This window comes from Plenodomus lingam (assembly GCF_022343315.1).
Source record: "Plenodomus lingam strain CAN1 chromosome Unknown contig_17, whole genome shotgun sequence".
NCBI lineage: Eukaryota > Fungi > Ascomycota > Dothideomycetes > Pleosporales > Leptosphaeriaceae > Plenodomus > Plenodomus lingam.
The window spans coordinates 757926-769538 of NW_027093934.1; the positions used below are offsets into that span (position 1 = coordinate 757926).

An 11613-nucleotide genomic window follows, 5' to 3' on the forward strand; every position below is an offset into this window, starting at 1 on the left:
GAAATCTCTTCGAGTGTGATTCCTTCATGGACACAGCCCTACCACGACAAACTGCAACGACTGAGTGGTCGGCAACTGAAGCAGAGTCTAAGACCTTGTCCTTGCTAACACAAGCCTAATTCTTGACAGGCACTTATGAGGCCGGGCACGTAGTACCACACGAATCACAAGGCGCACCACAATCCTCGCAAAGGCGCCACCCATCAAGAATGCACATGGTGAGGCGACTGTACGGCTGACCAAACTCAGAAGACAGCTCGCTACCAAGTCCATCAACTGCCTGATCGACATCGCGGCGGACATTCTTATCGTGGACCTTGTCATCGCGGCAGCACCGGAACCCGCTGTACACCTGGTCGCCGTAGAAGCGGAGATGGAGGTAGTTGTTGTGGCCGTCCTGGTCGGGCAGGTTGATCTCGAGTGAATCGCCGATGTTGCAGAACCACTTGTAGTGGAGTGGGAGCTGGTAGCAGTTGGGACTGCCCTTTTTGGTCAGAGCCTCTGGTAACTCCAGTCAGTGTTTGCAGTCTGTGGGTTGGGTTGGGGCAGATGCGAGGACGTACCAAGTGTGCCAGCAGCGATGCCGATGAGCAAGCGGCGAGTATCCTCGTGGTACCAACGGAAGTCCGTAATTGTCATAGAGAAGTAGGCTGGGGACTGAGTGAGTAGTGAGCCATGTGGCCGAGCTGCGGTTACTTACTGTCGTCGTACCGGATTGGGAAAGCACTGTTGTGCTCAGTCACATAGTGCGTCTTGAAAGTCCAGCGCCAGGAGGAGTAGCAGAAGCCAGGCTTGGAAGATGGACAGACTTTGTCGATTTGAGTCCAGACTTGTCCGTACAGCTCAGCCTGGGTTAGATCCCCAACGTTCACAGCTTGACGACCGATCCAGATCTCAGCAAGAGCACGACCGTTGTGGTGATCCCAAGGATGGTCATCGAGCCTCATGGACGCGTTGTAAGCATCTAAGGCATTGTTAGCATTATTTTACTCACACTCCACTGATCTACTTCTACTTACTAAGGCTGCTATTGTAGCCGGAGAGGCCAGTGTCGTCGGCAGGAAATGTGCCGATGAGACTCGCAAGCCCAAAGACGAAGCAGAACACGATAGCGATGAAAGATTTCATCCTGGGAGATGGAAAGAAGACAAGTTCAGAGTCAGTTTGTGATACGAGGTTGTGTGTTCCTGTGTGATAGAGTGTGTGAGAGGGAGAGTCGAGCAGGAGAGGCAGAATATATAGGTAGAGGTCGGCGTTTGCAAGGTCAAAGCTCTGCAGAAGGAAAAGGCGCAGGACCCTATTTGCAACTGGCGGTGGAGTATCGCAAATTCAGGCAGATGCCCAGTCGCGTGCATGGCGCGGCGTTTGTCCCCAAGACGCTTTCCAACAAGATGAGAGAAAATGGAGGAATGCCGGGGGGTCCCAGTGCGTTGCCCAATTTGCAAAGAAGTATTCACATCAAGCCGCCATCTTTTGAGTTGGACATGTCCCATGCCGAATCTGGACTTGTAGAAGATCAGAGTATACCAAGAGTGTCGCAAATATACCGTGATTGTACTCGAAGACACGACCGCCAAGGTAAAACACCAACAGCTTTTGGCTTCGAAGTTCCGACTGACTGGCAAAGAACAAGCAAGCGATGCCATGAGGATGCATATTTGCCACATCATCTGACTATCTGGGAAGTAGTAAGTACACCTGAAATTCCTTCGAGACTGCCTCGACAATATCTCACCCATGGGAACTGCTGAACAGAAAGAAGTTTGCACAGCCTGATCTGGTACGACTTGGTTATTCGTTCCTTGTGTCTTATACACCTTGACTTTAATAACAGGAACACTCCTACCTAATAAGTCTAGCTAGTTTGATATCTCGCCCCTGAAAAGGAAACCATGTGATACTATTCATTGCTGGTGGTGTGAGTGGCATGAAAGGAGCAGGATAGGAGGATGGATTGACACTTCCTTTCCCTACACTTGAGGATAGTCTGATGTTAGATGTGTCGGAGAGAAATTACCGTGTACAAGTGGAAGTTATTAAATTGATATTTCGTCCAACCTATAGGGTTCTAGAAACAGCTGTATTCTTGTAATACAAGCAGTGAAGATAGGATGCCTCTGAAGTGAAGCGAGGATTGTGCAATTGCCCGAACGTGTACGATGGTAGTAGTAAACTTGAACACTCAAGCTCGTTCCGCTCTATAGACAAACGTGTCTCTAATAAGCATGCAACAGCAATTCTCATAAGCTGTAGAGAACGAGAGTTTTCCCTTGCCCTTGCCCTTGCCCTTGCCCTTGAAACGAGAGTGGTTGTGTGCTCCTGCCAGCTCAGGGTCATAAAGAAGGAAGGCAGTACCCAAGAGAGATGGACACGCCGGCAGCAACTGCCACGAAAGAGACTGGCCAGATTAGAAGAGCAGGAACCTCCGACACAGAAGTCGATAAAACTCTGTCTTCTCTCGCTCCCTGTTTGTAACGCAGGCCCCCAGTGACTGAACGACGACGACAGCAACACCAGCACCAGCAACAGCAACAATGGCAATGGTCATTGAAACCCTCTTCTTCCTCCCCTCCCTCTTCCTCTTCTCTCTCCTCTCTGTCCTCTCTCTCCTCCCGGGGGTAAATGCCCTCGACGTCACCAACGAATTCCTGGGGATACTCAGGCAAATGAGAGACCACCTCAAGCCCCCTCTCCCCCCCGCCTACATGTCCGCTGCCATTATCCTTGGCATCATCTTCGGCACCTCCCTCCTAGCCCGCCTGGCCGCCGCATGGGGCCTCTTGGCCACCTGGGCCCGTACCATCGTTCCGGGGCAACTTGCCCACTCCAGATGCCGTTGGATTCTGGAGTGTTTGGCAATTATTGTCCTGTGGGTAGAGGGCCTGATTTGGCCATTCAAGCTTGAGAACTGGGAGACCCGCGCACGCACCGCAGAGGCTGCCCTCGCCCTCTCCCGCGGTGAGACTGCCACCGCCCAGGCTGCCCTCGTCCTTGCCCGCCTAGAGACTGCCGCCGTCCGAGCTGAGCTCGCTGCCGCCGTTCAAGAGGAACGGCACAGACGTGCCACCATGGATATACAGCTCCGAAGGCTTCGTGAGCTTTTCGGTCGCCTGCAAGAGGCAATGGCCTGAGTGGAACCTGTGTTGAGAGAGATATCACGTTAAAAGAACCTACAAAAGCCAAGCCGTTACCTCATCTGACATCGGCACCTGGTCGGGGATCATCCCTGACCGGGCCGAGCATCGGTCTGACGGGTCAGACGCCCAAATCAATGGGTGTACCCTGCATTGCACACTCGTGCATTAATCGGTGGGTCCGCCAGGAAGATCATCTGGCGGATAGCAAAGATCAGACCTTCACTTGGTTCTTCCCTTGCGAAAGAAAACCAGTGTAAACCCCGATGTCAGAAGACCTTGTATCACAAGACATACAATCCTGTCAAAGCAAAACGCCACCACACATCAAAACGGCACCACACATCAAGACGGCACCATGCACCTAGACGGCACTATACATCAAGACGGCACCATGCACCTAGACGGCACCATGCACCTAGACGGCACTATACATCAAGGCGCATTATACTCATGCGCTCGGGTAGTCCAGAAGTCACGTGGTTTGCCACTGCGTGCCAGGGTGGTATTGAGCGTGGCGATACTGTGTGGGCTATACCAGCTTGATTGAAGAGTCTCTTCATAAACATATGCGCCCCCGTAGGCGAGACAGGCAGCTGTTTTAATATTGCAGTCCACCTAATACCTTAACAACGAAGGGTTATAATAGCAGAGCGCGTCTCGCGCGAATACTCAACACTGCGAGGCATCTTGAGCTCGAATACCGCGGCCAAAATTGATAGATTGTGTGGTTGAGGATGCTTCGTTTCGCCACAGTGGGTCCAATCACATGACTTCTGGACTAGGCGGGATGATGAGTACGGACCTGATGCTTGGTATTCTTGGCTCTTCCAGTTCATACCATGGTTATGATTGTTGCCTGCATGCGCCCCTAGTGGCTACCGGTACCACGGCCGAAGGTTACCAGTATCCCAACTCAGGGTCGGTCAATTTTTCTTCTAGATAAGCATCTTCTTCGCCGCCCCAGCCTCTATACCTTCTACAACGATCATATCATCTTTCATCAAACCCCAGTCACTTAATCGGATTCCCCTTCCACCTGGTTGCTTGAGTTGAGCTTAGATTATTCGGACTTGATCGCCTGTTCTACAGCCATTCAAGCTCTACCTATTGTCCAAGTCTGTGGTAAACTTGAAAATGTTCGCTTTGTTTAGATGGATTCGAAGGCAGCGACAAGACCGCCAGCTTATCAAGCAGACAAAGGCACAAGAAGCCGAGAAGCGAATACAGGCACTAGAAGCCGAGAAGCGAATACAGGCACAAGAAGCCGAGAAGCGAATACAGGCACAAGAAGCCGAGAAGCGAATACAGGCACAAGAAGCCGAGAAGCGAATACAGGCACAAGAAGCCGAGAAGCGAATACAGGCACAAGAAGCCGAGAAGCGAATACAGGCACAAGAAGCCGAGAAGCGAATACAGGCACTAGAAGCCGAGAAGCGAATACAGCGGGAGAGGCGAGAAGCTCAACAGGCTGAAGCCCTCCTCGTCATCCGACACGAGCTGCGGCGCACCATGGACCCACTTATAGCCGCACAGGTTTACAATATTCGCTTCAACCCCCTTCTCAGTCGGCTGCCAGAAGAAATTCTTCTGTGTGTAATCGACTTCCTATGCGACGATGTTATTGCGCTGCACTGTCTCCGGATAGTCTCAAGGGCCTTTCTTCGTATTCTCCACCGGCAATCGCTCATTTGGAGAGATGCATGGTATATCTACATGGACATGTATTTTAGAGGTAAAACTCGTTATCTCCAAGGTGATCTGAGGCTACAATTTCGACGGCTGCTACAGAAGGACGGCCGGTGCAAAAACTGCAAGCGCTGGAACGACGCCCAACGAAGCCCATTCCTTGACGACTGCAAATTTAGGCAAATATTCCGAAACCGTATTGATCACTTGGAAAGTGACAGGCTCCACTGCTATGCCTGCGACCAATCCCACGATATTTGGCAATTTTCCTCCGCATACCAGAAAACATCGGGGGACCGACGGTGTCTAGGCTACCAGGGGTCGGTGCAGTTATGTGAGCACGTTCAAATCACCTGGGCCATCATCAAGGCCCATATATACGACTGGCGGCAGCAACAACAGGGAGGAGACTGGCAAGTGTGTCTCAACAGCTTCAATATAGAGTGTCACGATGCAAGTCACGACACGCGCTGCACAGTCTCAGAGCCGCCGACATGGCCCCGAGCCCGTTTTGGCATCAGCAAGTTTGACCCGGATATTGTGGTTCTCAACCTCGAGTGGGTACCTCATAGCCGCATCGATGCCCTTGATCTAACTATAGATGGCCGGATACCTGCATCAGAGCTGAGGGCACTGTTTCAGAGACTTAGAGGTCTAGGGCCGGTTGGTAACTTATGTCCTTCGTCCCGTCCAGGTGTTCTACCCGAGATGGTGCTCTTCAGCCCATCGGCCTATACGGGAGACTTTATTTACTATAAAACAGGAGAGGATCATATGATAAGAACCCCGCCAGAATCATGGTCAGCGCTTCCTTCATTCCTCTGTATCCCATGGGATGAGCGCCACGGATTTGGACGAAATGGGAAGATGCTAGACATCAGGCCTCATTACCCAAGAGGTTCTAGCTGTACTGGAATTTCCTCACAGTGCCTTGTAATCAGCTACGAAAAAGACATTAGGATCTGTAAAGTGGCGGAAATGACGGATCCCGCTTTCAAGATCATGCCCACTGACCATTGGCTTCACGCCATGGACACCCAAACATACCCCCACCCGCAGGCAAGCCAAATCAGACCCCAGTGCAGGGATCTGGCCTGCATCAACTACTACCGAAGGCGGCGGGACTACTACAACTGCTGTGAATTGTCGATAGCCGATTTATACAGATGACTGCTAGGTATGTAACTGCCCGCCACAAAACCGGGGTTGAGTTACACTAAGTCCCCAGAGCCACTGTGCACGATGGGCTTCAAAAGCCTCCAGAAGATTTTTCACACGACTGAATTCTCGACGCTCACTAGATGCCAACGCTGACCCTATTCGACACCTTGCATCTAATCTCGTTCAACATTCACCAGAATTGCCAGAGGAGCTTGATGGCCGTCCCAACTCGAAACAGGAGAGGAGATGCAAATCTGTTCTGCTGCAATCGAACATGCTGCAAGTACCACCCTAGGAAGTACCGGCGGAAACACTGCAACTAGTCCATGGGAACTTTCTGAGGCATGACTGTAGCCGAACAAAAAAGGCACTTTACCCTCGTGCAGCATGAGAGTTATTGACACTTGCAACCCGAGTCCCGAGTCGCCTGTCTTCACTCGTTCTGACATTTGGCTCACCCTGCCGTTCGAGCAAGCCTGAAGTGGAATGAAAACACACTAGCTTCATCGCCCAGAGATCTCCTTTGCTGGCCAACGCTCCGAGAACTTGCAGTGGTGGACAGGGTGGGTGAAGAGTCATGCGTTCGCCTCCAGTTCCGATAACCGATGCAAATCAGCGTCCATTTTCAGGCAAAATTATTGCAAACCAGGGGGAATTTTTCGGCGGGGCTCAAGGCAGCGATATACTTCTTGAGAGTCACACAGCTGCCCCACTACAACAGAACTGATTTGGTGTGTGGTTTGAGCACTTGTGATCGCACTACATGGTATCGATGACAACGAGCACTTGTATTTGGTTGTCAGAGCTGATTGTCTCATAGGCTACATCATTTCAGACGTCATGAGCACGCAGAGCCACTTATCTTGTCGACCACTCCTTATCTCCTCTCGAAAAGAGCCTTCTTCACAGAATCATCGGGGATGAAACATCGAATTCGTTTGCACTGGATAAAGCCAATTTCGTGTCACCTGGCTTCCTCCTCTCGAGATATGCCATCGCTGTTATACTCTGGAATTGCATACAACAGCAGTATACACATGTACCGGAAATTTTCTCGTTGTGATTGCCCATAAATTGAATGGGCATCTAGTTGTTAGTTTCCATTTCTCCGGCGTGCTTTGCTCTTTGATATGGAAACATGTGCCTGCGGTAAGGGTTTTTTTTAGGATTGAAGGATTTGGAATCTACAGTTTTGTTTAACAATACCACACACGCTTTCTTGTTGCTTGATGATAACTGTCGTGCCTTTAATTTCTCTCGGGACAAACGTTTTCACACACTGAGCTTCTTCATCAGATTATGCAGGATGAGCAGGCCGCCCAATTGAGGTCTTGTGTCGTGCCGTGGCACTCGATACCCGTGGTTCATGTTTGCATAAAGGAGCGTAGTTACCACCTCTGTCCCACCTCGAGCAACGGTTAGTCTTTAGTAGACGCCTACAACCTCACCATCCGCTCGGGCACATAGCTTAAATTGGCTCGATTGCTACCTAGAGGCCACCATACCGCTTTTTCAGTAAACAGGCCCTTGTTGAGTACGGTTTTGAGGCCCTTCACTGTGCTTTATCCTCGCCAAACTTTTGCACACTAGGTACCTGAGCAGGGGGTGAGGTTGTCGCTTAAGTGGTAGATTGCCAGTTAGCAATGTCAGTCCAATTGCGGTGTAACTGTTTCTTGTTACCAATGCCAGCTTATACAATCATCAAACATCAACAGCCGGTGTATCCTTGTTGCGCATGCCCTAATACTTGTCGCGTTATTAAGAAGAGATTGTTGCGGTAAAGCGAGTCTTGTATTTGGTACTCTAGCAATGAAATTTTAAATCTTCATCTCTGTTACACCGGAGTGTTCGTGGAGGAGTACCAGAGTTGTCAACAATCAAGCCAATCAAGCTAGGTACCCCAGCTTGGATTAGCTTGATCTATTGGCTGAAAAAGACAGCTTAGATTAGCTTAATAAGGTAAAATTAGGGAGCTCAATTAGCTTAATTAATAAGCTTAATAGTTATAGCATTTTGTGGAAATTTGGATCACTAAGGTTAGGAATGATTTAGGAGATAGATTATTAGATTATATCTACTAGGATCGGACGTATATAAATAGAGCTTTAGCTACTCTTACTAGAAGGTGTATTATTAGTAAACCTTCCTTACTAGAGCTTCTATTTTTATTAGGCACTTAGTAGTAAGCTAGTAGTTAATTAGATAGTAGGTTATACAAGGGTATTAACTAGGATTGATCGGGATTGATCGGGATCAAGATGCTCCGTGATCCGGTTGTTATCCCTCCTGCAACAACTTAGGTAGGTAGGGCATCTAAAAGGTATCCTATACAACTTAAAGGCATATAGGAGTGCGCGTCTATATAGAAAAGGATAAGATTCCTACACCTATAGGTCTTGTACGAAAGGACAAGAAGAATATACCTATCCTAATTATAGGCGAGCTACTCTTTATATATATTAGTAAGTTAGGCCTTTATTAGGCTTAACTTAGTATAGAATAATAGGCAAGTGTTGCAGGAGGGATAACAACCGGATCATGGAGCATCTTGATCCCAATTAATCCTAATTAATCCTAGTTAATACCCTTGTATAACCCACTATCTAATTAACTACTAGCTTATTACTAAGTGCCTAATAAAAAGAAGGAGCTCTAGTAAGGAAGGTGTACTTATTATATACCTTCTAGTAAGGGTAGCTATAGCTCTATATATATGCGTTAGATTATAGTAGAGATAATATAATAATCTATCTCCTAAATTATTCCTAACCTTAGTAATCTAAATTTCTATAGTTATAAGCCTAGTTCGCGCTTTACCTTATTAAAGATTGTCCTATCTATTTAAGCGTACTACTTAACTTAATTACTAAGCTAGCAAGCTCTATCTTTCTATACTATTTCTTAAGTAGAAGCTTACTTATTACTCTTCTACTATAAGCAACTAAATCCTAAAGGGCAATATCCTACTTACTAGATTAACTAATTAGCCTACCTAGTATATTTAACTTAAATACTATACCCTAACTAAAGGGATCTAGGTAGAGGTAGACTGTAAAGGGCTTAGGCTTATGCCTAAGCCTAGGTCTAACACAAGACGGACCAAGTCTAACACTACTACTAAGCGAACACACTAGACACCTATAAAAAGGCGTAGAGGGCTTATCTCTTCTTTAAGATACTAAATACTATTATTAACGCTTATTATATTCTCCCTTAAGGCTAGTCTATAATATTTTAGTATCTTCTTCTAAATATACTATAATAGTAATAAGAGATAGACGCGCTAGATATTTAGAATAACTAGGTGTAACCTAATATAGTAGAAAGGCTAATATAATAGGTCTATAGTTTAATAGAATAATAGGCTTAAGACTCTACTATAATAGCTATACTACGTTAATAGAATAAGGAAATACGTAATTAGATTCTATCCTAACCCTTCTCTAAGCCTACTAGGTTTAATAATATACTACCTCTGCCCTCTCCTACCTTATATTACAAACCCTTCCTAGTTAGCTTGCTATATACTAGCACTAAGGCAAACTTCTCCTTCTAGCAAATAATATAGAGTTTAGACTACGTTTAGATAAGGTCTTTATTAGGGATAAGGAGGCAAGGTTTATATATATTTAGTCCTAGTTATTACCTATAGTCTAGCGCGCTATAGCACTATACTTTAAGGATAGTGCACGCAAGCGTTAGGATATAAGTAGGTTTCTTAACTACCTAGCGTTCTATTATAGTAACTATTATAGGCAGGAGCGCGCCTAAGTTACGTTAGAACACTTATATTAGGGCTAAAATTAGCCTTTTATAGAGTTCTTTATAAATTTTATATAGCTCCTTATATAGTTAGGAGGTTTATACTAGAATAATAAATAGAAGCTTTTATAACTTTAGTAATCTCTTAATAGTTATATGCGCTTAGTTTCCTTTAATAGGGGAGTCTCTAGGATAAACTATAACGCAGCTATAGAGGAATATAAGATAATTATAGTAGATATTAAAATAGCCTCTCTAGAACTAGGCTTCCTTTAGGCTAGTAAGTCTAAGGAACCCTAGTAGAAGTCTAACTTAGATTAGGATAGTAATATAAATATAGTAGAAGTAGTAGCCTTATTAAGTGCACCTACTAAACTACTAATATTACGCCCTAACTAGATCCTATAGGACCTGTTTAATACATAGAAACTAGCAAAGGTCTATACCTAGTGTAGATAGGGCGGTTATTTTATGCGTGTATGCCCTAATACTCTATTACTATAACTAGTAGGCGTTAAGACAGTTATAGCATTAGCAAGTAGCCCTAATTTAGGAAACTAGCTACCCCTAACTTTAGGCTAAGTTAGGGGTATAAGGAGGACACTATAATAGAGGAATTATTAATAGTAGAGGCTATTAAGTATCCCCTAGATATTAAGGCTAGGTTAAATAATCCTCCTTTCTTTATTCCTCTCCTCCTAGGTAGAGTAGAGAACGTATAAGTAATAGTTAATTTAGGGTACTAGTGTTTTAGTGTAGTTAAGGAAAAGTTAGCAAGATAGATTAGTAGGAACTTTATTAATATTCCCCCGCAACCCTTATAACATACCTAGGGAATTGCTAAGGGTATAAGAATTTTATAGTTAGTAGTATTAGACTATAATTTAGATAGTTAGTAGTCTTAGCTTTTAGCTTATATAGTACCTAGTCTCTCCTATTAACTAATACTAGGTAGACTATAGCTATGTAGAGAGGGCGTTGTTATAGACATTCTATAAGGCAAATTAATAATTAGGAAAGTAGGAAATATAGTAGTATAAGAGAGCGGGAGACGCTTATATCCTACTTATATCTCTACTATCTTAGGTTTAGTTATAGCAGGGTTGCTAAATTAAGGATCCTAATAGGAAGATATATAGGTATAAATTTTTATAATAAATATACTAGATATTTTATAGGCAATATATAACTTATACTTAATAAAATATCTAGGAAGTGTTAATAAGGGAGGTCCTATTAACATACACACTATCTATATTGCTAGTAATATAGTTCCCTATAAACCTAAGCATAAAACTAGAAAGACAATATTACTACTAGAACTACAAGAATTTAAGGACCTGTTTAACAAAGAGTTAGTAAGTAGTTTGCTACTATATTAAGGTAGTATAGATTACTATATTTAGTTAAGAACTCTCCTAGATAGAACCTAGCCTAACCCCCTATAGGGTCCCCTATACCCTATATTACGTAACTAATTACTAGAACTAAGAATATAACTTACTAGATTAATAGACAAGGGCTAGATCTAAGCAAGCTCTTCTATAGCTAGAGCTCTAGTATTGCTAGTAAAGAAGCTATTAGGCAGTTAGCGCCTTTATATAGATTACTAGATGCTTAATAGCATAATAATATTAGACTAATACCTACTACTACTTATTAAGGAAACTTTACACACACTATCTAGCGTAAATTAGTTTACAAAAGTAGATATTTGCGCTACCTTTTATAAAGTTAGAATAGTAGAAGGTTATAAGTCCTTAATAGCTTTCTGCACCTAGTTTAGGTTATATAAATAGTTAGTATATCTATTTAGTCTTAGTAGTGCACTATCTACTTTCTAATAATATATTAATACCGCGCTTAT

The 11613-nt window shown here is 44.8% G+C and overlaps 4 protein-coding genes across 4 annotated transcripts; 3 read left to right on the top strand and 1 right to left on the bottom strand.

The window, feature by feature from the left end:
• Positions 1 to 133: 133 nt before the first annotated feature.
• IAQ61_003272 (uncharacterized protein) lies at positions 134 to 1128 on the bottom strand (the record flags this gene model as incomplete). The annotated part of the gene is made up of 4 exons (XM_003844873.2): positions 134 to 501; positions 564 to 650; positions 701 to 964; positions 1020 to 1128. 4 exons carry the CDS (start codon positions 1126 to 1128, stop codon positions 134 to 136), a joined length of 828 nt encoding a protein of 275 aa, XP_003844921.2.
• A 209-nt stretch (positions 1129 to 1337) lies between these two features.
• On the top strand, positions 1338 to 1751 carry IAQ61_003273 (uncharacterized protein; the record flags this gene model as incomplete). The annotated part of the gene is made up of 1 exon (XM_003844874.2): positions 1338 to 1751. The coding sequence occupies one exon, from the start codon at positions 1338 to 1340 to the stop codon at positions 1749 to 1751; it is 414 nt and encodes a 137-aa protein (XP_003844922.2).
• A 783-nt stretch (positions 1752 to 2534) lies between these two features.
• On the top strand, positions 2535 to 3131 carry IAQ61_003274 (uncharacterized protein; the record flags this gene model as incomplete). The annotated part of the gene is made up of 1 exon (XM_003844875.2): positions 2535 to 3131. The coding sequence occupies one exon, from the start codon at positions 2535 to 2537 to the stop codon at positions 3129 to 3131; it is 597 nt and encodes a 198-aa protein (XP_003844923.2).
• A 1140-nt stretch (positions 3132 to 4271) lies between these two features.
• On the top strand, positions 4272 to 5993 carry IAQ61_003275 (uncharacterized protein; the record flags this gene model as incomplete). The annotated part of the gene is made up of 1 exon (XM_003844876.1): positions 4272 to 5993. The coding sequence occupies one exon, from the start codon at positions 4272 to 4274 to the stop codon at positions 5991 to 5993; it is 1722 nt and encodes a 573-aa protein (XP_003844924.1).
• Between the last annotated feature and the right edge of the window lie 5620 nt (positions 5994 to 11613).